We start from the raw sequence: 21,946 nt of genomic DNA, 5'->3' as shown, positions 1-21,946 counted from the left end.
GGTCTCATCTGGGTAGTTCCCGCTTTGGTCTCTCTCCCCGCCCTGAGTGTTGTGCCCATGCACAAACGCAGAACGAGCCCGAAGGCCCGACCCGATTCGACACTTCACCGCGCCGCCAGGCCATGTCCATGCCCAATGCAAGCCCTCCGATTCAATGGATAACTCATTCCAGCTTTTCGCAAGGCTGACTAGCCACATTTGGGGTGAGTCACGCTCTCATAGACCCTTGTCAAGCCGGTGAAGCCGGGTAGTTACACAACGGAATTTCGCTCCCACTGAACCCAGCGAAACGCCCGGCGTCTGTTAGGGCCAGTGAGAGCCCGCCAGGGCGTGTCAGGGCTGGATGCGGACACTGCTGTGTTGCGGCTCTCCACTGGACGCCCCATCTCTGTTGCCCTCAAAATCACGCTCTGCTGCACACCCTACCTCTAGCCTGCTTTGTCCTCTTCGCTTGTCCCCATTCCCTGCATCACTCGACCTGGCTCGTCTCTCTCGTGCGCACAACAAACACGATTCTCGTCCAAAAGACCGAGAATTCCAACCCGAAATGCCCGTCTGTGACTGCATTACTCCTAAGCCACACCATTACTACAATCCGATAGCGACGTGAGCGACCCGAGGAGACAGAAGCGAGGAACACGGACGACCACCTCGAATTGAGATCATTACAGCACCGAGACACACATTTTCCATATCATAATCTTATCCCAATGGAGAGAGAGAGACAATCCCTCGGCCCACGGACAGGGGGCTCCGTGACCCCCGGCTCCGGGTCGCGGACCTCCGGACGCTCTGCCGAGTGGCCGCAGTGGGAGTCGGACCGTCAACAGGAGCGTGACGGTCAGAAAGAACAGCCCAAAATGCCCGCCAAGTCAATCTTGAGGAAATCCGTCCGTCCTTCGACAAGGCCGCGCCGGAACTCGGACACCTCTGTCACATCATCCAACCTGCCCGCGGTAGGAAGCGACTCTGACCTGGGATCCCCGACGCCACCGTCACCACCACCGCCACTACCGCTGCCCTCCGCCCCGCCAAGCTTTCTACCCAGGAGAGTCCTCAAGGCCAAATTCCCAGCGATCCCCCCAGAGCGTCAAGCGGTCGTCAGCCTGAGGCCGTCGCGGGCATCGTCCGGGAGCGTTCCATCCGTCTATCGTGTGCCTCCAGTTCGCACCGTTCTGGGCCCCCAGTATGCACACGACAGCAGACCGCATGACCGCCGCGAACAATACGACCACCATGAGAAGCACTATACCACAACAGACGCAGAGACCGAATCCGTGTCGGAGTCTTCGGACCTGTCCTCCACCACGGAGGCCACGACCATTATCTCGTCCCCCTCGGATTCCGGTGCCAGTGATGTGACCCCCACCGAGACTAAGAAGAAGTCGACACCATCCGTTCACTTCACGCCCAGCGTCATTGGTTCAGAGAGCACTGCCAGCTCCGTTCAGCCTGTGCGCAAAGCCAAGCCAAGGCTGAGCATCCGGGGAAAGCCAGTCTCCGAGACGGACCGGACCGCGGACCGGACCGCGGACCGGACCGCAGACCGGACCGTCGTCAAGAGCGGGAACAAGCCGCTTCAGATCAAAATGCTCCCACTCACTTCCGAGACACCCGAGTCTCGGTATGCTCGTGAGCTTGAGCGCTACCAACTGGAGATGGAGCGGAGCCTGATGCACAAGATCGAACTGCTCGAGGCAGAGCGAGAGACGCTGCGAGAGAGCGAGGCAAAGCTGAAGAGGGAGCTTGACAACCAGTCTTCGCGTCTCACCGCTCTCGATAAGGAGAAGACCGCCCTCGAGAAAGAGCTCGACGCCGAGCGCAGCAGCAAGGAAGAAGCATTCGACAAGTTGGATAGGCAAAAGGCACTCTTTGATGAGTTCCGCAGCAACTTCGACCTGCAAAGGGCTATGCTCGACGACGCAGAGAAGGAACGGGACGCCGAACGAGCCAGCAAGGTGGACCTGGAATCGAAGCTGGAGGCCACCAGGCAAGTCTTTGACGAGTACAGGTCTACCATGGAGCTGCAGAAAGCTATGCTCGAGGAAGCCGAGAAAGAGCGGGATGAAATCAAAACGTCGAAAGAGCGGGTCATGGAACAGTTTGCCACGCTGGAAAATGACTACAAGAAGCTCCAAGCCGACCGGAAGCAACGCGAGGAGCTCTTGGCTCACCAGATTGCCGCCCTCGAAACTAGCAGGGACGCTCTCCAGGAGCAGCGCGACAACAAGGACAAGGAGATTGCCGACATGGTTGCTGATCATGCGAAACTCAGAACGGAGATCGCTACCCTGAACGCGCATCTGGCCGCCTCGAAGGAAGACCTAAAGGCTGCCGTGGAGCGGCAGCAAACGATTCGGGATGCTGCCGTGGAGGAGAAGGCTGCCCTGCGGAAGGAACTCGAGATGGAACATGAGGCCGCGAAAGACCGGGTTGTTGAGCTAGAGAAAGCCAAGGCATCCGTGGAGCAGGAGAAAGTCAGCGTTCAGGCCGAGCTCGAGGCGGCCAAGGAGGAAATCGCCAATCTCAACGTGCAGGTCGAGCTTCTCACGGCTTCTACATTGGATCTCAACTGCAAAGTTACCTCTCTTGAGAAGGAGCTGTCGACATCCAGGGCCGAAGCTACCAACCTCAAGAATCAGGTGGAAAGCCTTGAATCTGACAAGGCCGCGTTGCAAAAGCAAGCCGGAGATGCCAACGCTGAGGTGAACGAGCTTCAAGCCCAGATTCACACTCTCAACACAGACCTTGCCGGTGCGAAGGACGCCAACGTCTCGCTTGCGAGCCAGAATCTTGACTTGGCAAAAGACATGGCCAAAGTCAGCGACGCCCTCAATGCTGCCCAGGAGGAGATTGCCAAGATCACGGGAGAGAAGGCCGCGTTACAAGCCGAAGCAGACAAGATCCCTGGCCTGGAGGTCGCCACGTCTGCGCTTGCGGGCAGAGCTGCAGACTTGGAGGGCAGGATCTTGGAAGTCGAGGGCAAGAATGCCGAGCTTCGGGGCAGGATCGCCGCGCTTCAACAAGATGCCGAGAAGATTCCTGGGCTACTTGGCGAGAAGGCTGCGGCGGAAAGCAAGGTTACCGAGCTTGAGAGTCAAACAGCATCCCTTAAGGCGAAGATTGCCAAGGTGCAAGCGGAGGCAGACAAACTCCGTCCGCTTGAGGCAGCCAAGTCCGAACTCGAGGCCAAGATTTCCTCCTTACAGGGTCAAATCACACAGCTACAGGCGGAGCTGTCGAAGGATCCTCACGCGGCGGCAGCCGCCCTGCGCGCTGAACTGGAAGCGAAAGGTCAGGAGATCTCGCGGCGTGTTGACGAGATCAATACTCTCACGGCAGGCAACACAGCCTTATCGGCTCAGCTCGGCGCCACGCAGCAACAAGTTAACACCCTTCAACAATCCCTCGACATCATGACCCATTCCTACAACGCCGCTACGGGGCAGATTATCGAACTCCAGCAACGCATCGACCAACTCGCTTCGGCTTCCCGCCGAGCCAGCCGATCCCGGAACTCTTCTCCGCAGAAGAAGGACCGTGACAGCAGCACTGGGGGGAGCAAAAAGGACAAGCAACTCGTGGTCGTGCGGAACCCCGCTGACAGGGGCGCTCTGTCAGTGATGCTCCAGATTGCCGCTGCCATCTGATGCCCGTTCCCTCAGCCCACCCCCCAATGACCCCGCCCTTTTAGCCGTCACCCAACCCCCATTGTTGTTGCTTGTCAACCACTAACGGGGGTATGTGGACAACAAATGCAGGCAACTTATCCGGCGGTGCGATCTGAAGCTGAGAAAGTCCGTGTCTCGGTCCGGCAGCGCAACTACCACGCCGAGTTCGAGTGCGAACCCCAGTCCCCGGACGTCGGTTGACTCGGTTGCATCCTCATTTACGACGGTGCGGCCGGCAACTTGAATGGCCGCTCCATGTCTATTGTGGCTCCATCTCTATTGTGGCGGGATTCTAGGGAAAATGGCGCCCCCTGGGTGCCCGGGATGGGCGCGAAAAGCTTGTTACGTGACATGCCTCAAGAAGGAAGCAAGGGTTTGCGTTCTTTGCGTTGTTTCGCTCCTATTATTTCCTGCCTGTTTTATTCCATTTCTGTCGTTCTCTCCTCGGAGCATTATTCCCTTTAATTCCTTCATCATGGTATCTCTCCTACGCTCTTTGTGACTTTCGGCTCTGTTCAACATGGGTGGCATGGTCTATGACGAAAAGTTGCTTTTTTTCCCTTCCCTTTCCTTTCCTTTCCTTTCCTTTCCTTTTCTTTCTTTTCCTTTTTTGGCTGATCTTTTTTCCCCCCTGTTTTCTGACTCATGTTTTTGTTGGGACACATGTTGTTTTGGATATGGTTATGACTGATGATAGATACCCCCCCAATCTTGTACACGGACATTCATGTATCGGCTTCTGCAATTTAGACTTTGGTTGGGCGCATAGCCTCCTGTCGTGATGGACCATGATGTATACCGTTGACGACACGACGCGGAGCGGAAAAAAGTTGCGAGGGGTGGAGACATGTGTGCAGATGTACATGATGTGTGGAGCGGGCTCACTGGTGGATTCTGTTTTAGAAGAGACACCGTTCGGATGTGTTCGGGGTACTGCGTGTACTTGGTCTTGAGAACTAGAACATTGGGGTGAATACAATGGTCTGGGGCGTGTGTTTACATATGTCCCCTGATTCTATACCGCTGACTGCCCATGTGTATCCACATGTGTCTTATATTGTCAGTCCATGTCACACCACCGCTTCTCTCCCTTGCATTGCTTTTTTGCTCCCCCGATGATCACCCGCCCAGAAGATGAATAGATAATCTGCTACCTTGCTCTGCTTGGAAAACAACATGGCCGAGGGCTGGATATTCACACAGAACCATTGGAGGCATCAGGACACCGATATTTTGCTTCATGCTCCATCCAGGCCTAGATCCACACGTGTGCCATCACCACTCGAGGAGCTCTCTCTCAGAAGTGGACTGAAAGAGTAATCGGTTAAGCGTAGCAAGGTAGTGGCATAACAATGCAAGGTCTAGGCCTCGGAAAACTTGCAGAGGGGTCGTGCTATTCGCAACGTTGGGGATGGAAGAAAGAAAGAAAGGGTGGGAAGGGGGTGGGGAGGGTGCGCATCACGGGACAGCTCGTTCCGGGGCATCACATCTATTAACACTACCTTACATATGCCGGCTACTAGATACAGAAACCGGGGGCTCTTGTCGACAGTCAAGCCAAGGCCGCCACGTCTTTCATACGTGGGCTTCTAGCCTGGGAGTTAAAGGCGGTGTAGCCCCTTTGGCGTGCAGAACCGACACGCTATGTATAATTATACATACACACAACGGACATACATGCGGACGTATGTCCATGCATACATGCATGCCCCAGACTCTTCTGGTTCGCGGCTAGTAAGTGCCTGTGCATGGATATGGGGTGCGGTGAGTCCAGAATAGTATTAATTACTATCCATGTATGTACGCCAGTCTCACTTTGTGTCTTTGAGGCCACACCACCAGGTGCGCCATCATTTAGAAAAAGCCGAGGAACTCTGCCTCAAAAGGAATGCACCTACTATGTCAGGGTACCCAGTACAGTCATGTGGTCTCTGTGCATGTTTTAGAAGGGATTCCGTGACAGGCCGGGTTGGGCCATGGCTTACTACTTCCGGTGCCTGTCCATTCACCGAACGGGTTGTTGAACAATGTGGTTGGCAAAGAACGGTCTGAAGAGTAAGGCCCTGCGACCTGGACGACTTGTTGTGGCTGGGTTGGGTTCTACTAGTAGTAGTTGAGCTCGGCCACAGTTGGGACGGACTTGTCGTTGCTGCTAGGCTCTCTCTTGTTGTGTCTTTCTTGCTTATAGAACGTTTTGACTCCGAGCTGTATATGACTAACTATACAAAGTAAATAGACAAACTACCAAGAATAATAACAATAAAGGATAAAGTGACTGAGAAGTTCCTTTTGGATTCCTCTCCTTTGTGCATCCAGAGCAACTAGGATGTCGGTGTATAATTAACCCGTTGATCACCTGGGAAGTTGTCTCGTGAAGATTGTTACAACGTTCAAGTGAGGGTATGAAGAAGGCCAGTAAGAGTAGAGAATGGATGTCCGAAAATGGCTGTCACACTTTAAGTTTCATAAATGATATAGGCTTTATTTGTTTGTACAACGCCCTCGCTCTAGGTTCGAAGCCATGTCTTTCCCGGGCTAGAACCCGTTGATTCACGGCATTATCGGCCAGCCGTAGAGGTAGGGGCTTTTGCATGCCGAGCAATCAATCCTGGTATGAAGTAAGACATTATGTTTAGTAACGACCAATTTGAATTTGTGTACAAGGGATGAGAAGGAAGCACATGCAGAATTATGGGTGACTTGGCCAGAGTGACTCCATGAGAAAAAATGCTTCGGATGATCCGACATCGGAAGAAGCTTGGCCATTAGGGAATGTCCCGGAGCACCGCTTTTTCGGTATGCATATCTCTTGGTGCTGTTCATATCCAAAAGTCCGGTTCAGATCGTGCAGAAACGGCAGATGTAGTGTCACAATGGCATCGTTCAAGCAACCAGTTCTGATATGTTTGAACACAGAGTGAACGAGCACGCTCTAAGAGACCTAAACTCCCATGAGCCATGAGCCTTACCTCCACAGGCATTCGAACCCCGAGGTCTGGAGAGAAGAGAGAACATGACGCTGAACGCCCGTAAAATCGAAACGGATGCCCTTTGCCCACCGGGTATCAACCTCCTTAGCCGGCTTCCAGCGTCCTTGCCTGATATTTGAAAGATAAGGTACTCTGCGCCATCACTTGCTCTCCCAAAAAAGGTCAACCGGCTTGCCGTCCAGCCACTTCTCCATCTCCGCGTACATGCGACCGAACAGCTCGCCACTGGCGGTGGGCAGGTCCAGGTCGATCTGGTAGCCGATACGCGCCTGAGCAGCGCCGAGATACTTGTAACCGGCGGGAATTTTGTCGAGTTCCTCCTTGGTAAAGACGGGAGCAGTGCGACCGTCGACGGGAACAACCTTGTCCTTCTCATAGAACAGCTTGACGTACTTTGCCTTCCACTCATCGGTGGCGGGGTTCTTCTCGCAGAAGAAGATGAAGCGACAGTCGCAGTCGACGTCGAACTCGGCATTTTCCGTGACTGGAGAAACGCCAGGGCCGCCCGTTGACGGGTCAAACTTGAAGCGGTGCGTGATGGTCGCCTTCATCTTGCCGATGGCGCGGCGGTTGCAGCTGTTGAGTTCGACCAGCGTGCCGCACTCGCGGTGCATGATAAAGACACCCTTCTCCTTTCCTGCTTTGGAGATGGCGATGAAGTCGTCGACATGGCGGGGGCCGCTCCAGGCTAGCCACGTAGAAACTGGTCAGCCAGAGCGTGCCGCGGCCGGGACGAGATGATGCCTTCATGACTTACTAGTCCAGACTGTGGCATCCTCAGTAAACAGGTTGCGGTAGTTCTTCCACTCGGATGCGTCACGGTAGACGGGCCAGCCCTTGCAGAGCTCCGAGACGGCGAGGCGATCTCTAAGCTGGTCGCTAGTGCCGTTGATGTGCGAGAAGCACTTGCTGTGGGGATCAGCGGGAGAAGTCATGGTGTGCTCAGGTTCGAAGCTTGGGAAAGAGTGTTGATCTGGCGTTGCTTGAGATGATTCAAACGACACGCAGACAGAATGATGGGTGCGTTTGGGAGGGAAGAATGTGCCGGGGAACGTTGGGAAGGAGAGAGTTTGAGGAAGAGTGGAAGGCGGAAGCCTCCAGTTTTATGAGCGGCAGCCTGCGAAGATTTTCTGCAACGGGAACCTGAAAGTTAAGATGTTTCTTTTCCGAACGCCCCTCTTGTTCTTTCCCTGACTGGCGTTTCCTCGCCGGCATGCGACTGCTTCCTGCGAGATGAGTGTGCATGCTAGCGGCATTTGGCTCCCTGGTAACTTCCATAAATGGTACGTAAGTCGGTACCTACCTTATCTCCTAGACACCTTAGGTACCCAGGTAGGGAAATAGCCAGCAGACTGTATCAGGCCCAAGAAAGAAAGCAAACGGAAGGAAGCAAAGGAACTGATGGTAGCTGCAAAAGCATTGTGGCTCACGTCAATCTTCCTGAGCCGTCAAGGTACAATCCTAAGGTGAGATAGGCAGGGCACAGTGTATGTGGGAGCAGGATGTCAAACACTCCCTGTTTGTTCGTTGATGCATGGAGGTCAGTTAGCGCCGAGCCTCGCGTTTATCTTATGCCAAGGTCGGGCCTTTGTATTCCCCGGCGCATTCTTACAGCCACTGTGCACACTTAGCTGTAGGATACCGGAGGAAGACAAGTGATGTTATTCCCTAAGTGGCCACGTACATACATACAGCCTCTCAACATTAGTACATTCCAGTGGTTCAAAGTTCCCATGCATCGTTCCAATGTATGTATGAGACCGCTCCCGAGAATCCGAGCTCCGCTGCAGAGAGCTTACCTGCTAGGTTTTTTTTTTTTTTTTTTTTTTTTTTTTTTTTTTTTTTTAGAACATTGGCGCTTGATCGCTTGACAGAGTTGGCTGCAAGCAGAATAATGACTGTGGACTTCTGTGCAGATCAGCAGCTTTCTCGAAGACTTAGGTAGTTCCTTCACCACTATTGAAGCCGCCTCTTATTCCTAGTGTATGTACATACACTGGACATGCAAGTGGCGTGGGTCGAGAACGACTTGCTTTTTTTTCTGCTCCAACTCCTGGCAACCCATTTCATAGTGACGGTTCTGTACATACAGTGTGAACCGAGACTAAAGACTCAAAAGGCCTGTTGCTTACCTGGCGGTAAGGAAGGCTTATCCCCTTTTGGTTATTCCCACGGAGATTCTACAGTTGCTTTTTTTCTCAACAGATGCTCGTTGCCGCCCGTTGCTGCTTGTTAAACCTTTACCAATTTCTCGTGAGCTTGGTCTGGATGGGGAGGGGGCCGGTTAATGAGGGTTAGGGTTGTTTCCGATTGGGCTCCAGGGCCGCGTCTGGGCGACCCAGTACCACTACCCCCGCACATCGCGTGTCTCCCGACCGGTCCCCATCAGTCTTACCCCTCCGATTCGGCCCAGCATCGTTCCTGCCCTGCCATCGACAGTAGATTTCGCCTTGCTAAAGTACCTCTCGACCCCCGATAGCGAGTGCCTCATATTCGCGCCATGTCTGAATCCCACGCGATCCACCATGTCGGTTCGGAAAGTGACTTCGACTCGCTCCTCGCGAGCACGCGATACGTAGTCGTCGACTTCTACGCCGACTGGTGTGGGCCATGCAAGATGATCGCTCCGCACTTTCTCCGGATGGCGTCGACATTCTCGATTCCCGGGTTTCTTGCCTTCGCCAAGGTGGACGTCGACAAAGTCCGACCCGTTGCCCAGAGGTACTCGGTCGCTGCAATGCCCACCTTTATGTTCTTCAAGGAGGGCAAGCAGGTCGCCGTCAACGCCAATGAACGAATACAAGGCGCGAACTTGCCGGCCTTGACACAGGCGGTAGAGAAAATGGGGAGGCTTGCAAAAGAGAAGGCCGACGCTGCCGCCGCAAAATAACACTTCAAAGGTACCGCGGCCACCACATGAACAACAGATTTCGGCAATGTTGGGAAGCACCGCCCCGGTTTATCTGAGAGCCTGCCCAGCAGAATCACAATAGGAATCCCGTCGTCCGCCCTCGAAGTTGCCTTTTCACGCCTCTGCTTTTTGTGACTACTGCAAACACTTCTCGCGCCGTGGTTGGACCCTGACGCCAGATCGGGCGGATCGACGTCAGGGACCTGAGGTGATGTCATTCTCCAACGACTCGGTCGTATCGTTGTTCCACAGCTGTCCGCCAGAACGCGCGACTTTCTGGTAACCCAGTCAGCTATCTTTTAAGCACGTTCCTGTCCTCCTCTACGCCCCCACGCAGTTCTGTTGACTACGCGACTCTGGCCGAACATGGGCATTCTCCTGGCACGCTAAGAAAGGAGCACAATGAGTGAATGCGCGACGGAGGGCTCGGAAATGGAGCCAGGTCGGGCCAGCGAGCCAGTTGTGGATGTTGCGACGCAGACGGAGGACAGAGAGGCAACAGAACAACAGCAACAGGACAGAAGTCTTGCAAGAGCTCAGAGCTTCGAGCGCGATACCCAACTTTCGCAGTCTAGGCCTTATCGAGAGACCCAGGTGTTGCGAAGCCATGATGCGGCCGTGGAAGCACAGCATCGAAGTGACGGCGGGGGTGCCCCGGCAGTGAGACTTGACATGGATCTGGATGTTGATGTCAAGATGCAAGCGAGGATAAATGGGCGGCTCGAGTTATCCATCCTGTAAGTCTTAGGCCCCGGGTAGGGTCCCTTCAAAGGGACGACCGGAACCTGACGCTAGCAGGGACTCGGAGCAAGCAAGTCGGCAGCGGTTAGAAAGGCAGCAGTGAGCGGCTTGGCCATTAAAATGACTGAAATTTCTGACTTGATGTAATAGTGACAAGAAGCCTTGCTAACTGCTTCTGAATCCTAGGTGGAGTTAAGGGGGATGAAAGCAACACATTTGACCCGCCTGGCTGGAGGATGGAAATGCTGCAACAGTGGCGCTGTTAATACGGCTGCGCATGTGTGGCTTGGCTCCACGGATGGCTATTATGGATAGACCCGGTGGTGGTGGTGGTGATGGCGGTGGTAGTTGAAGTGGTGGTGGGTGGTGGTGCTGCCTTGGTCACCTGGTCACGCGATGCATCTGACTGACCCGAGCGACGTCACACCTCGCGACCACGAGTCCCGCGCATCGCATGGAGCAGGAAGCATAAAGCGCAGGCAATAAAGACGGGATCATCGTACCGTGCTGAGAGGCACTACTCCTTGAAGGAAAATGACCGGTACCTTATTAGGGTCCCAAGATTGCCCTCTCCAACATTCTTTCTCCCATCGCACCATCGATCAATTAGCGATCCGGAGGATCGCACAATCGGCATCAAGATCCGGAACAGAGCAAGATGGCTAATTCGCGTCGCTCGCCAAGGGCTTCATCCAAGTTGGAAGGCTCGAAAGAGCCGCCCGAGATTCTGCAACAAGTTGGCCGCGCAGTCCTCTCGTATACTGTCAAGAAGCTCAGCGAGCGACAGGCACAATCTGAGACTCGATCTCGAAGTGCCCACCCCAGATCTAGTCGCACCAGGACTAGGGACCCATCTTCGGAAAGCAAAGGGAGCAGCAGCCGTGACTTGCCGCGCAGTGAAAGTGGCGACGTACACGCCTTGATCAGCCAGCTCGTGGTCGGGGCTTTTGGGTTTGGCATCCGGGCCCTGGTCCGCCGTCGAAAGGAAGCCAAGAAGAAGAAAGCTGCTGCCGCCGCCGCCGCTACGCAAAGTGGAAGCAGGTCTGCTGCGAAAGGGAAGCCACAGCCCGGGCAAGACGTCGGTGCGGGCGCGGTTGACCCGGACCTATCGGCCGCGCTGGACAGCGTCACGACGGAGTTGCAGAGCGCGTTCGACTCCATCAGGCGCCTGGCCTACTCTGCGCCGCCCCCCTCTCACCGCGACTGCGCGGTTCGTGACGCTCTTCTAACGGACGCGGATCGGCTCAGCGGCTCGCTTGCCAATCTGCAAGTGAGCATCAACAATATGCGAAATTTGCACCCGAGCTTGGTTCACGAAACGGGGCGAAAGGAGCGGCCCAGGGAGAGGCCCAGGGAGAGGCCTTGGGAGAGGCCAAGAGAGAGGACATTAACCAGGGAGAGGACGAAGGATAGAGAACGGAGTGAGGGTGGGGTTCGGGATTGGGTGAGAGAACGACAAAGAAAACCGCGAACGGAGGAGGCAAGGAAGGTGAGCAAGGGCAGAGCAAGAGCTGAGGGGGGACTGGAGCGGTCAGAACAAGTCCCAAGAAGTGAAAGATATCGGAATCATAGGGAGCACGGCCGGAGCCATGAACAACCCGAGGAACGGCCCGGACATCATCGGAGCCGGCGACGCGACGAGAGCATGCAGCGCGCTCGTCGGCCTGAACCAATGTACTGTTAACGCAGCTGCCGTTGCCCAGTTTTGAATAACTCCCCGCTTGACACTCAGGGCGGGTTGTTAAGGGCGTCCAAACGGGCGTCTAACCTCCCCCAGGATGCGACCTTTGCTAGCAACCATCAACACGGACAGCGCGCGGGCGGTCTTGAGGCCTCACTACTTGGTAATTACATGCCTGCCGCCAAGACGGGTGCGATAATTGATTAGGTGCTTCGAGACCCGCTTAGGACAGCCCTAAACGCAACCTCCACCGCGTCCCCACCACATCAACTGTCAATATGTGCCTTATTTTAAACGACAAAGCCCGCATGGCTCAGTGGTAGAGCGTGTCACTAGTAAAGCTAGGCAATGACAAGGTCGCTAGTTCGATTCTGGCTGTGGGCAAAGTTACGAGGTTGAACGACGAGAGCCGTCCAATAATTATACGGGACATTCGTCCTTCGATTTCCCTTTTTTGCCCGTCTGCTCATCGATGACGGAGCTGAACATGTAGAGGATATTAATTATCGAGCGCGATATGCACTGCTCTAACAGTGGCTGAGGGGAGATTCATGCTGACAAGAGCAGGATTCTGCTGTTTGCCAAATTCCTGATAGTTTAGTTATAATTATGTTATACCCAAAAACATAATTAATATGTGTGTCTGACTTCGTACTTCACGTCAACCACTTTCGCACTCCGTACTACTCTTGCATCTTACACTTGTACATACCCAGAAGATAGCTCAACCTGGTTTGATGCTCCCGTCAATTGCCACGCCAGCCATCCCTTCTTCATCCGAGTCATCCTAGCGCAAATCTCCTTTTTTCCCCTTTTCCCTTTTATTTTTTTAATTTTTTTTTTTTAATTTTGGGTCGTTGCTGTTGTTGCTGTTGTCGTTTCCACCAGAGCCGCACCTCCAAAACCTTAAACTATTAGTTACCACCACCGCCGCCGCCACCAGCAGCACCGGTAGACTGAGATGCGGAGCTGCGCGAGCCCTTGGAGGTACGCCGGTGATGGCCGCCCCTCCGGCGGATGCGGATGGACCGGTGGTAGCGCCAGACAAAGTAGAAGAAACCGGCAAGGAAGACGGCCAGCAGCACGCCGACGACGATGCCGATGGTCACGTTCTGTGTCCGCATCGTCCCGGCCTCGCGGGCCTGCAGCTGCTGCCGCAACAGCAGCAAGGGCCGCCCGTGCACGTTCCGTCCCCTCCGATCATGACCTGGGGGCGAGGGAAGGGGCCGTGGTGGGCCTAGAGCGTGGTAATAGGGGTGGACGGGGAGAGGAGGTTGTGGTGTCTGGTCAAGGTTCTCTTCGGAAGAGGCGGCATGGTGCTGGTGCTGTTCGTTGCGATCGAGAGCAAGGAGAGCTTGGTGTGGCGGAGACCCGCGTGTGGCTGGTGGCGGTATTGTCACGGATGCGGACTCGGATTCTGATGTGATCCGGAACGAGCCGTCGCTGGGGAGGGGACTGACAGCGGCCGCTGATGAGTGGCTGTTGTCAGGGGCTGCCGATTTAGGCAACGGCTGTGGAAGGTACATCGGGCACGGTTGGGCTGCGGAACTGCGGGGCTGCGGAACTACGTAAGGAGTTCCCGTGGCGCATTAGGTGTCATGGGTTGGGGCTTTGGGCAGTGTGGAAGGAAGGATAGGGTGGGGGCGGGGAAGGAGGAGGGCAGGAGCAGGTTGCCGTGTATAGGTCATCAGATAAGCCCCGGATGGCCGGAGGGGAAGGAAGGAAAGAGGGTTGAGCACGACCTCGGGACTGCCTCAGACCACGAGGGTCCCAGACTTCTTTAAATCATTGTTTCTGGGGCCGGCTGCGTGCCCATATCAGGTGTTATCAACCGGTATCGCGGGTGCCGACGAAAACTTTTTTTCTGGAGAATTGACCAATTCGAGCCTGCGTCTTGAGAAAAGCAGGGCTGCAGATAGCCATAAATGCAACAGTGTCTGGAGGGTTCGCTGCGTCCCGGCGATCCTATCGCAACGTGGGAGCGTCGCACAGAACGATGCAGGAAGCCCCAATCCCCCGTTGCGATCATGGCAAGCTGCAGCAGCAACTTCAACCCGTGCTTGTCACTGGCTGTTCCAGGCCAATGATAGAATGTGACGCGGTGGGGGGTAAGGCGGAGGGGCACCATTGCAGTCGACGAGTGCTCCTCAACTATCAGATGATGGGGATTCGGCAAGTCGGCAGCGGGCCGCTCGGCGAGATCGCCCGCGGCGAAACACGTCAAAGAGACGCGAGAGCTGGCGGCACCCGGTATGGACAACTTTTGACAGACATGGTGTAATCTTACCCTAGGCCACCGCATACCGAAACACCCCCGTTCCTTGTTGTTCCTCTTCCTAGTGGAACGGGGAGATTCGACGATCGGAGAGCCATCCAGGGAGTGACAACTCATGCACTCTCATGCCCTCCTTGAAGTTGACAAGTCACCAGTGAACCCTGTTGTGATCGGCACACTCGGCCCTCTCCCCTCTCCGGCGGCTGAGAAACGTGTCCATGATGGAGAAGTTCAAACGATCAGACACTTCTCCCGCATACTCTTGAGCTCGAGCAACCAGTTCCTCCTACCGCCCTTAGCGGGCTCTCGATCTCGCGCGTCCCATAGATCCTGCATCATTCGAACGGCGGTCCGTATATACCCCCAAGGACACATCCAGCGGTTCGTCGTCGAGACGGCTTGCATGCGCTCCATGCACCAGGCACGCTGCTCAGGATCGTCCGTCTGGGCACCCACGACGAATGTGGGCCAGATGGTGCCCTTGAGATGGATGTGGTCGATGGGCACGGCCGCCAGGTGCTCGAGGACTTCCCGGACCAGCATGTCGACCGACGACGGGGAGGGGGCAGCTTCCGGCACGGCGAGGAGGATGTACAGGCAGGCGGTGGCGCGGTGGGCCAGGGCGATGCGGACGCGAATATCGAGATCGTCGTGGGCCGAGAGGCCGCGGATGCTGTGGACCCATGCGACGACGTCGAGGGCACGCGCCCGGCCGATCAGGGCCAGAGCTTCCGGGACCCGGGCGGGCCCGTCGTCGCTGCACAGGCTGCTCGCCGAGAGGAGGATGTGGAGGAATTCGGGCGGGCAGCAGTGGTAGCTGTACGCCTCGGCGCGCCGCAGGACGGAGAAGAACTCGGCCAGGTCGCGGCCAGCCCAGGAGGTCAGGGCGACGCCGCTGATGGCCGATCCGAGGACTCGGTAGGTCAGACAGTCGGCGGCGATGGCGTCAATCGAGGTCGTGAGCGACCGGTCGAGCTCGTGGGCGGGGTCCTGCAGGCACGACATGAGGGCGCTGGCTGCCTCGATGTGGACCTGCCAACCCCCCTTGCCCGAGTCGATCAGGTCGAGGTTGATGAGGAAGACGGTGGCGGCCAGGACCATGGCTTGGCTGTCGGGCGTTATGTTGTCGATGGCCGACCGGAGCAGCCTGATGGCCCGGTCCTTGGCGACCAGGGCGTCGATCATCTCGGGCCGTCCCGGCTGGTCCTGGGCGCCGTGGAGCGCCGCGGTGTGCATGGCGCCGGTGGCTACGATGATGGCTTCCAGGAAGTCGAACTTGGTGGCCAGCGGGATGATGACGCGGAACGGATTGAAGTCCTCCTGATCAAACGAGACCAGGACCCGGCACACGACCGTGGCGACTGGATCCGGGTGCACACACCTTCAGCACGAGTCCCAAAGGCCACCGCACCGTGCGTGCGCGGCCGGTTGGGGGTTTTCTTTTGGGGGGGGAGGGGGAGGGTGGTGGGGGGAGGTGGTGGAAGGGATGGGTCCACTTACAGTGATGGACATAGTGCCGCGCTCTCCGATCGAGATGGTTCACCAGAGGGTCGAGGAGAGGGGGGCTGATGCGAGACACTTCGAGTCGCTCACCGAGTCCGACGAGCCTGCCGCGGACGGCTGGGGCATTCGCCCACCGCAAAAGGGGACCATAACCGAGACACTTCTGCCCGGAGCCTAAACACTTGCGGCAGGACGGCAAAGAGCGGTCGCAGCGCAATCGGCGGCGGCGGCAGTTGTGACAGGCCGGGGACTGTGCGGCTCCTGGTCCGCGGCCAGGAGCTGGCATAGATAGGGGTTCTTGAGCTTGCTACCTTAAGGCGGCGTCTTCGCTTCCCGCAGGTTGGTGGGTTTGCATGGCGGAGCTGCCGGGATATTGTGGTGCACTGGCTATGTGAATGTCGTAGTGATCATGCGGCTAGTGTACGGAGTACGGAGTACGAAATCCTGCATGTCCAGAGTTAAAGTGCATGTCCACGAGGTGGGCTCCGGATCCCGGGACTTCGTCGAGTTTCTCCGACCAGGTCTCGCCCGAACAGGGTTTGGCTCGGTGCAGGAGAACCCGTGGGGTTGCTTCCCGCCACTCTCGGTTGCCGCCGGAAAGGTCAGCCCTGGAACGGTCACTAGGCCCGAAGAGGTATCACAACGGCAACGGTTGCATCCCGCTGCACGAGCCGCGCTGCCTGGCTGCTTATCAATTTGAAATATCGAAATCTCTTATACGCTACTTCGTACACCACATGCGAAACCGTAATCCGTATACACTAGGGATTACTTCAACACTCGTGCATGGTCGAATCTGAACTAGGGAAACTATACTCCTGTGCGGGGAGGGTCTCAGCTCGCTCTCTGTCATCAACAGCTCGGTCCTCCGGTACGGGAGCCGTAGTGTGCTGTAGTAGTAATTACGTAGTAGTGTAGGGATACCGTAGTGTACACTGTAGCGTCCCCACCTTCTCCATCCAAACAGTGGGGTCTAAGACTCCCCGCTAGGCCGAAATAGGCACCAAATTCTCAACTCGTGCAGGATCTGGCCGAAAATTCGATGCTGCTTGCATCGCCATCTCGTTCGCCATTCCACCACCGCCAAGCGGTAAAAGTGCGTGCATGTCCACACACGCTCACGCGCGCGCTCTTCAGAGACAAGACGTATAAAGACTTGACACCCCTCAACCACCAAAAAAAAATAAGTCAATTGGCCGTGATGAAGACGCTGTCCATTCAACCCTCCCCCAATACCGCCCCATGCCCCCCAAAGGCGAGGAACTCCCGTCCTCGGGACCCGACGACAACCGTGACCACTCCCGGACAGACTCGGACGCTACCGAACTCGACGATGGCATTGACCTCGATCGGCTTGGCCGCCAACGGCCCGCCGTCTTCAAAAACGGGCTGCACGAGATTCTCTTCTGCAGCTCCCTGCTAGTCTCCATGTTTATGGCCGTACGTCTCTCTCTTCTCTTCTCTCTGGTCGCCACTGACCGTCCCTGGCTCGTGTTGACACCAAAAAAAAAAAGGAATTCTTCATATCCGGCTTCAACATCATCCTTCCCAACGTCTCCAAGGCGCTCGAGATCCCAAAGGGCTCTCAGACATGGCCGGCCAGCGTGTTCTCCCTCGTCACGGGCTCTTTCCTCCTCCCCTTCGGCCGCCTCGCCGACATCCACGGAGCCTACGTCGTCTTCAACGCCGGCATCGTCTGGTTCTTCGTCTGGTCGCTCGTCTCCGGCTTCAGCGTCAACTACCAGATGCTCATCGTCGCCCGTGCCCTCGGCGGCCTCGGCCCCGCCGCCTTCCTGCCGACGAGCATCATGCTGCTGGGCAAGACGTACCGGCCCGGACCTCGCAAGAACCTCGTGTTTAGCCTGTGGAGCGCCTTTGCCCCGATCGGCTTCTTCCTCGGCATCATCACGGGCGGCGCCACGACCGAGTACATGTCGTGGAGGTGGTACTTTTGGCTGGGCTCCATCGTCACCTTCGTCGTCTGCGTCTGCTCCTTCGCCACCATCCCCCGCGACCGCGCCCAGACGCGCGCCGAGAACGCCCACGTCAAGATGGACTACTGGGGCGTCGCAACCGTCGTCCCGGGCCTGATCCTGACCACCTTTGCCCTCACCGACGGCGCCCACGCCCCCGACGGCTGGCGCACCCCCTACATCATCGTCACCTTCATCCTCGGCGTCCTGTGCCTGGCCGCCACCGTCTATGTCGAGGGCTGGGTGGCCGAGCAACCGCTGCTGCCCTTCGACTTGTTCAAGCCCAAATACATGGCCCGCCTGTCCGTGGCACTGTTCTTCGCCTACGGGGTCTTTGGCATCTTTTTATTCTATGCCAGCTTTCACATAAGCGACTACATGGGCGCTTCGGCCCTGCAGACCGCCGTATGGTTCGCCCCCATGGCCGCCGGCGGTGTCGTTCTCGCCACGGTCGGCGGGTTCACCCTTCACCTCCTTCCCGGCAGGATCTTGCTCGTCTTCTCCGCCTCGGGCTTCCTCGCAACCTGCCTTCTCTTCGCCTTTGCCCCGCGAGACGGCAACTACTGGGCCTTCATCTTTCCCGCCATGCTCGGCTCGACCATTGGCGTCGACATCACCTTCATCGTCACCAACGTCTTCATCACGACCAACGTCGCCCGCGAGAGACAGGGCATCGCGGGCGCCCTCATCAACAGCCTCCTGTTTGTCGGCATCAGCTTCTTCCTCGGCCTTGCCGATCTCGCCGTCTCGGAGGACGAGAACAGGGGCGGCACCCAAGGACACAAGGTCGCCTTCTGGTTCGCCACCGCCTGTTCCGCCGTCGTGCTCCTGATCTTTGCCACCATCAAGCTCGGCAAGGCAGAGAGCGAGCTGACGGTGGAGGAGCGGATGCGGCTGGAAGCCGGCCGGCAATCCAAGCCCGAGTCCGAGACGCGTCACGAAGCCACGACCCTAGATGTGTGAATTTTTTTTCTCTTTTCTCTTTCCATTCTATTTCGGCAGCAAAATATCTGAGCATATTAAAAGAGAGAGAGAGAGAGAGAGAGAGAGAGAGAGAGAGAGAGAGAGAGATACGAGATGGCTAGTTGAGGGGGTTGGATCATGATTATCTGGCTGGATGAGCATATGTATAGTTAATTAGATCCCTAATTAATTCGATAATAGATTACCGACCAACACCTGTTAATGATGCTTACCTACTAATTAATGCAGATATAAATATCCCGTAGATAATTATCCCGTAGCCAGACTACCTTGATTTGATTTACAGCTCATCCCTCACCCTCTGCTCCTCGAGCTCCTTCTTGGCCTTCTGCCGCTTCTCCCGCTGCTGCTTCCGATCGTTCCTCTTGATCGTCCGGTGCATCCTCTCCCACAACAGCCGCGCCCTCTTGGCGTCTTCCGTCTCCGTGACCGACATGGCCTCGATCTTGAACGTGATGTCGCGCTTGCCCATGTCCCGGTTAGGCTTGGTGTGGTCGACGGGCCAGGCCAGCACCGAGTGATCGATCGCCTGGGACCGGTAGATGGTCAGATTGTTGAGGTCCCCTGCATCATATTAGCATATAATATCACTTGACAGGGAAAAGAAAAAAAATTGATGATCCTTACGCTCGCAACCGCTCCCGTTGGCCACCCAGAGCGGTAGAATCTCGTAGATGGCCCCCGCCGGAAACACCACGATCTTGTCTTGATCTGCCACCTCGGGCCCGTCGTGAGCAGCCTCCTTCTTCTGTTGTTCAACCTGCCGCTGCTGGTTCTGCTGGTCCTGCTGCTGCTGCTGCTGCGAAGAAGCCGGCGCGGCCGGCCTCGGCCGCACCGTCCTGTACACCTTCTCGCCCGGTGCTTTCGGCTTCTCAAAGACGCCAAAGAGCCACTTCTTCTCGTTGGCCTCGCTCGGGTCCCGCTGCTGCTCCTCGATCCACGCCCTCACCTCGCCGGGGACGTCGAGCCACTCCATGACGACCACCTCGCGGTCCTGCCCCTTGTGGTCCACCCCGTCCCAGCTGCCGACGTAGTCGCGCTTGCGCAGGAAATCCTCGATCCCCACCTTCCACGGCGCCAGCCCCGTCGGCGGCTCCTCCGACAGGTCCCGCAGCTTGTACATCTCGGCGCGGAACGTCTTGGAGTGCCGGCAGTGCACGTGGAAGCCTCCCGGGTTGGTCCCGTCGTCCGGGAAGGGCCGCGACCACCGGAACGTCGGCACCACCCCGTACTCGAACATGTCCCAGTTGATGGCCGCCCGCGCGACCTGGGGGAGGGCGAGGGGGAGCAACGGCAAGAGGAGGGAGGGAGATCGCATCTTGCTCCGTCTGTTTCTGCCCTCTTTCTCTCTCTCTCTCTTTTTTTTTTTCTTTCTTTCTTGGGCTCTCCTTTCTTACTGCTTTCTCAATTACCACAAGTCACTAGGGGTCCAGCAAAACGATGGAGAATAATTTGGTCGGATCGGACATGTAATTATTAATTATCACCACCAAAAGAAATCAGAGTTCAATTTCATGAAGTTGTTCAGTCGCGGCCTGGAGGATCATGACGGTACTTTAAAGATAAACTGTCCATGTGCAACAGCAATTACTCGGCTATTGGCGTATGGCAACTCCCGAACCCCGGATCTTGGGTGCATCTCTCGATAATACAGGCTAATTTGCCGACCACCAACCATGCTCTCCCACCTGCCCAGTTGAAAGTGTGCTTAATATATGCTGTTTATTACTGCACTGAAAACACGTGTCCAGTAATTATGCCGTAAACCGCAATCCATACACTGTTTGGAGGTATTTTGGCTCTCACTTACAAGAATGGGTATTTCTGGAAGGTGTAATCTTAATTCGACTCATATCCTGAGCCCAAGTCGAACAGCTGGAGATTCCGATGCCGAAATGCTGGATTGAAAATCAGTTCTAGAAACTTCGTCTGATTATAGCAACGGAAAGCTAGTAACCGGCAGTATCAGGAGTTTCGCCGTCACTTTTCGAAGGACATGATATAAAGGAGTGAGATATAGGGGACCACCGCTCCTCGTGAAGCAGTTACAAAGGAGGGCATGAACTCGCAACGGTATCCCACATGACCCGGTAACAGATATTAACCTCCACGCTGAGTAATTAAGTAATTAGCAATTATCGTCTGCGTCAGCCATGTGGTGGTGGATTCGCCCCTCCCGGCTCTCTCCAATAATTATGCCAACTGAGCGCAGCCCTCAACAAATCCGCCTACAACCAGGGACGATGCCGGCCCTGGACAGAGGCGGGCCTTGTACAGTTCCAGTTAATAATTAGGGCCTTTTTAGGAACAAGTAATTATTGCAAGAAAAGGGGGAGACTAAGCCGTGCTAATGGCATGCGGCGTGTCGACCGCATAAGTAGAAAAACAAGCTCAATGCTGAATCTTTCTCGGTATGTGGTTAATGCCTTCCACGACCAGGAGGACACCAAGAGCTGGAGATAGTGTTTGAACCGAGATAGGGAGCTGCCAAGCCCGCAGCACCCGGTCCGCTCCCGCCGGCGGCAAACTGTCCCGGGATACTCGGCTTACGGCGACCTCGTCGGGCCAACTCGGCACGGGCACAGACCGGACCCGGGGAGAAAGGGCGGGAGGGTTGCGAGTAAAGTAATTGAGCAGTGCTGTGGGTCAGGAGGAAGCAGAAGCGGCGGAAACGCGCCACAGAACACCCCGCTCCGGATGTGAGGGTTATTTAGTTAATATCATTCCTTCATCCTTTCCTCGTCCATTTACGAAACAGCCGCTCGTGCTGAGTATTACCTGTGCGCATTTCCCAGATAATTAGGTAATTACCTATACTAGAGAGATTCATGTGTCTAATTAGGTAGGCAGTGATCAATCGATATCGTCATGCCGGTTCCATTAGCACCGACTCCCTCAGAGATTTGAACCGAGTCGGCCGTGGTGTTAACTGCTTGCGGACCAAGTGCCTCTTCTGCTTGTATGATTTTGGATATTCCTGCTTATCCTGGCCACTGGTATCGCTCTTGTTCCTTTACTCTAACATTATCTCGGAAGTGAACGCGGCCGCGGCGGGCGAGGGACGGCGTGTCACGGCCGCGCCAGACCAGGCAAATTGATACCCGCATCCAGTCAGTAGAGGCACCTGGAACACGAAGGGGAGCAAGAATAGCCACCATCATGACTGTGTCGCGCAGGGACACGTAGGTCATTGTTGTCGGAGGCGGTGGCACAATCG

At 56.1% G+C, this 21,946-nt stretch overlaps 8 protein-coding genes and 1 non-coding gene across 9 annotated transcripts; 5 read left to right on the top strand and 4 right to left on the bottom strand.

The window, feature by feature from the left end:
- Nucleotides 1–6,535: 6,535 nt before the first annotated feature.
- P884DRAFT_252308 (uncharacterized protein) lies at nucleotides 6,536–7,794 on the bottom strand. The gene is made up of 2 exons (XM_069440725.1): nucleotides 7,419–7,794; nucleotides 6,536–7,349 (listed from the first exon to the last, which is right to left on the bottom strand). The coding sequence occupies exons 1-2, from the start codon at nucleotides 7,594–7,596 to the stop codon at nucleotides 6,802–6,804; spliced, it is 726 nt and encodes a 241-aa protein (XP_069293461.1). The 5' UTR covers nucleotides 7,597–7,794; the 3' UTR covers nucleotides 6,536–6,801.
- A 1,367-nt stretch (nucleotides 7,795–9,161) lies between these two features.
- Nucleotides 9,162–9,551, top strand: P884DRAFT_281171 (thioredoxin-like protein; the record flags this gene model as incomplete). The annotated part of the gene is made up of 1 exon (XM_069443506.1): nucleotides 9,162–9,551. The coding sequence occupies one exon, from the start codon at nucleotides 9,162–9,164 to the stop codon at nucleotides 9,549–9,551; it is 390 nt and encodes a 129-aa protein (XP_069293460.1).
- Nucleotides 9,552–9,882: 331 nt separating this feature from the next.
- On the top strand, nucleotides 9,883–10,666 carry P884DRAFT_101278 (uncharacterized protein). Its single transcript, XM_069437023.1, has one exon. The coding sequence runs from the start codon at nucleotides 9,975–9,977 to the stop codon at nucleotides 10,311–10,313; it is 339 nt and encodes a 112-aa protein (XP_069293459.1). The 5' UTR covers nucleotides 9,883–9,974; the 3' UTR covers nucleotides 10,314–10,666.
- Nucleotides 10,667–10,971: 305 nt separating this feature from the next.
- On the top strand, nucleotides 10,972–11,997 carry P884DRAFT_281169 (uncharacterized protein; the record flags this gene model as incomplete). Its single annotated transcript, XM_069443505.1, has 1 exon — nucleotides 10,972–11,997. The coding sequence occupies one exon, from the start codon at nucleotides 10,972–10,974 to the stop codon at nucleotides 11,995–11,997; it is 1,026 nt and encodes a 341-aa protein (XP_069293458.1).
- Nucleotides 11,998–12,296: 299 nt separating this feature from the next.
- P884DRAFT_t180 lies at nucleotides 12,297–12,378 on the top strand. The gene has a single exon. It is a non-coding gene; the product is annotated as a tRNA-Thr (tRNA).
- A 557-nt stretch (nucleotides 12,379–12,935) lies between these two features.
- Nucleotides 12,936–13,707, bottom strand: P884DRAFT_232781 (uncharacterized protein; the record flags this gene model as incomplete). Its single annotated transcript, XM_069439861.1, has 1 exon — nucleotides 12,936–13,707. A coding segment is annotated over exon 1 (585 nt), but the record flags the coding sequence as incomplete, so codon positions are not given.
- Nucleotides 13,708–14,500: 793 nt separating this feature from the next.
- P884DRAFT_212531 (fungal-specific transcription factor domain-containing protein) lies at nucleotides 14,501–16,058 on the bottom strand (the record flags this gene model as incomplete). The annotated part of the gene is made up of 2 exons (XM_069439151.1): nucleotides 14,501–15,630; nucleotides 15,770–16,058. 2 exons carry the CDS (start codon nucleotides 16,056–16,058, stop codon nucleotides 14,501–14,503), a joined length of 1,419 nt encoding a protein of 472 aa, XP_069293456.1.
- A 792-nt stretch (nucleotides 16,059–16,850) lies between these two features.
- On the top strand, nucleotides 16,851–18,777 carry P884DRAFT_252296 (major facilitator superfamily-domain-containing protein). Its single transcript, XM_069440724.1, has 2 exons — nucleotides 16,851–17,212; nucleotides 17,287–18,777. The coding sequence occupies exons 1-2, from the start codon at nucleotides 17,015–17,017 to the stop codon at nucleotides 18,706–18,708; spliced, it is 1,620 nt and encodes a 539-aa protein (XP_069293455.1). The 5' UTR covers nucleotides 16,851–17,014; the 3' UTR covers nucleotides 18,709–18,777.
- A 232-nt stretch (nucleotides 18,778–19,009) lies between these two features.
- On the bottom strand, nucleotides 19,010–20,109 carry P884DRAFT_319505 (uncharacterized protein; the record flags this gene model as incomplete). The annotated part of the gene is made up of 3 exons (XM_069445359.1): nucleotides 19,565–20,109; nucleotides 19,357–19,489; nucleotides 19,010–19,293 (listed from the first exon to the last, which is right to left on the bottom strand). The coding sequence occupies exons 1-3, from the start codon at nucleotides 20,045–20,047 to the stop codon at nucleotides 19,010–19,012; spliced, it is 900 nt and encodes a 299-aa protein (XP_069293454.1). The 5' UTR covers nucleotides 20,048–20,109.
- Nucleotides 20,110–21,946: the final 1,837 nt, after the last annotated feature.

The sequence above is a fragment of the Thermothelomyces heterothallicus genome, assembly GCF_042370625.1.
Source record: "Thermothelomyces heterothallicus CBS 202.75 unplaced genomic scaffold P884_scaffold_42, whole genome shotgun sequence".
Lineage (NCBI taxonomy): Eukaryota > Fungi > Ascomycota > Sordariomycetes > Sordariales > Chaetomiaceae > Thermothelomyces > Thermothelomyces heterothallicus.
Note: the sequence above shows the minus strand (reverse complement) of the source record. Positions and strands in the feature narration are given on the sequence as shown.

Coding starts and splice junctions, on each gene's coding strand:
- P884DRAFT_252308 (XM_069440725.1), bottom strand. CDS start 7,596: ATGACTTCTCCCGCTGATCCCCACAGCAAGTGCTTCTCGCACATCAAC. Junction 7,350..7,418: donor GGATGCCACAGTCTGGACTA/GTAAGTCATGAA, acceptor CTACGTGGCTAG/CCTGGAGCGGCCCCCGCCAT.
- P884DRAFT_101278 (XM_069437023.1), top strand. CDS start 9,975: ATGAGTGAATGCGCGACGGAGGGCTCGGAAATGGAGCCAGGTCGGGCC.
- P884DRAFT_252296 (XM_069440724.1), top strand. CDS start 17,015: ATGCCCCCCAAAGGCGAGGAACTCCCGTCCTCGGGACCCGACGACAAC. Junction 17,213..17,286: donor TAGTCTCCATGTTTATGGCC/GTACGTCTCTCT, acceptor AAAAAAAAAAAG/GAATTCTTCATATCCGGCTT.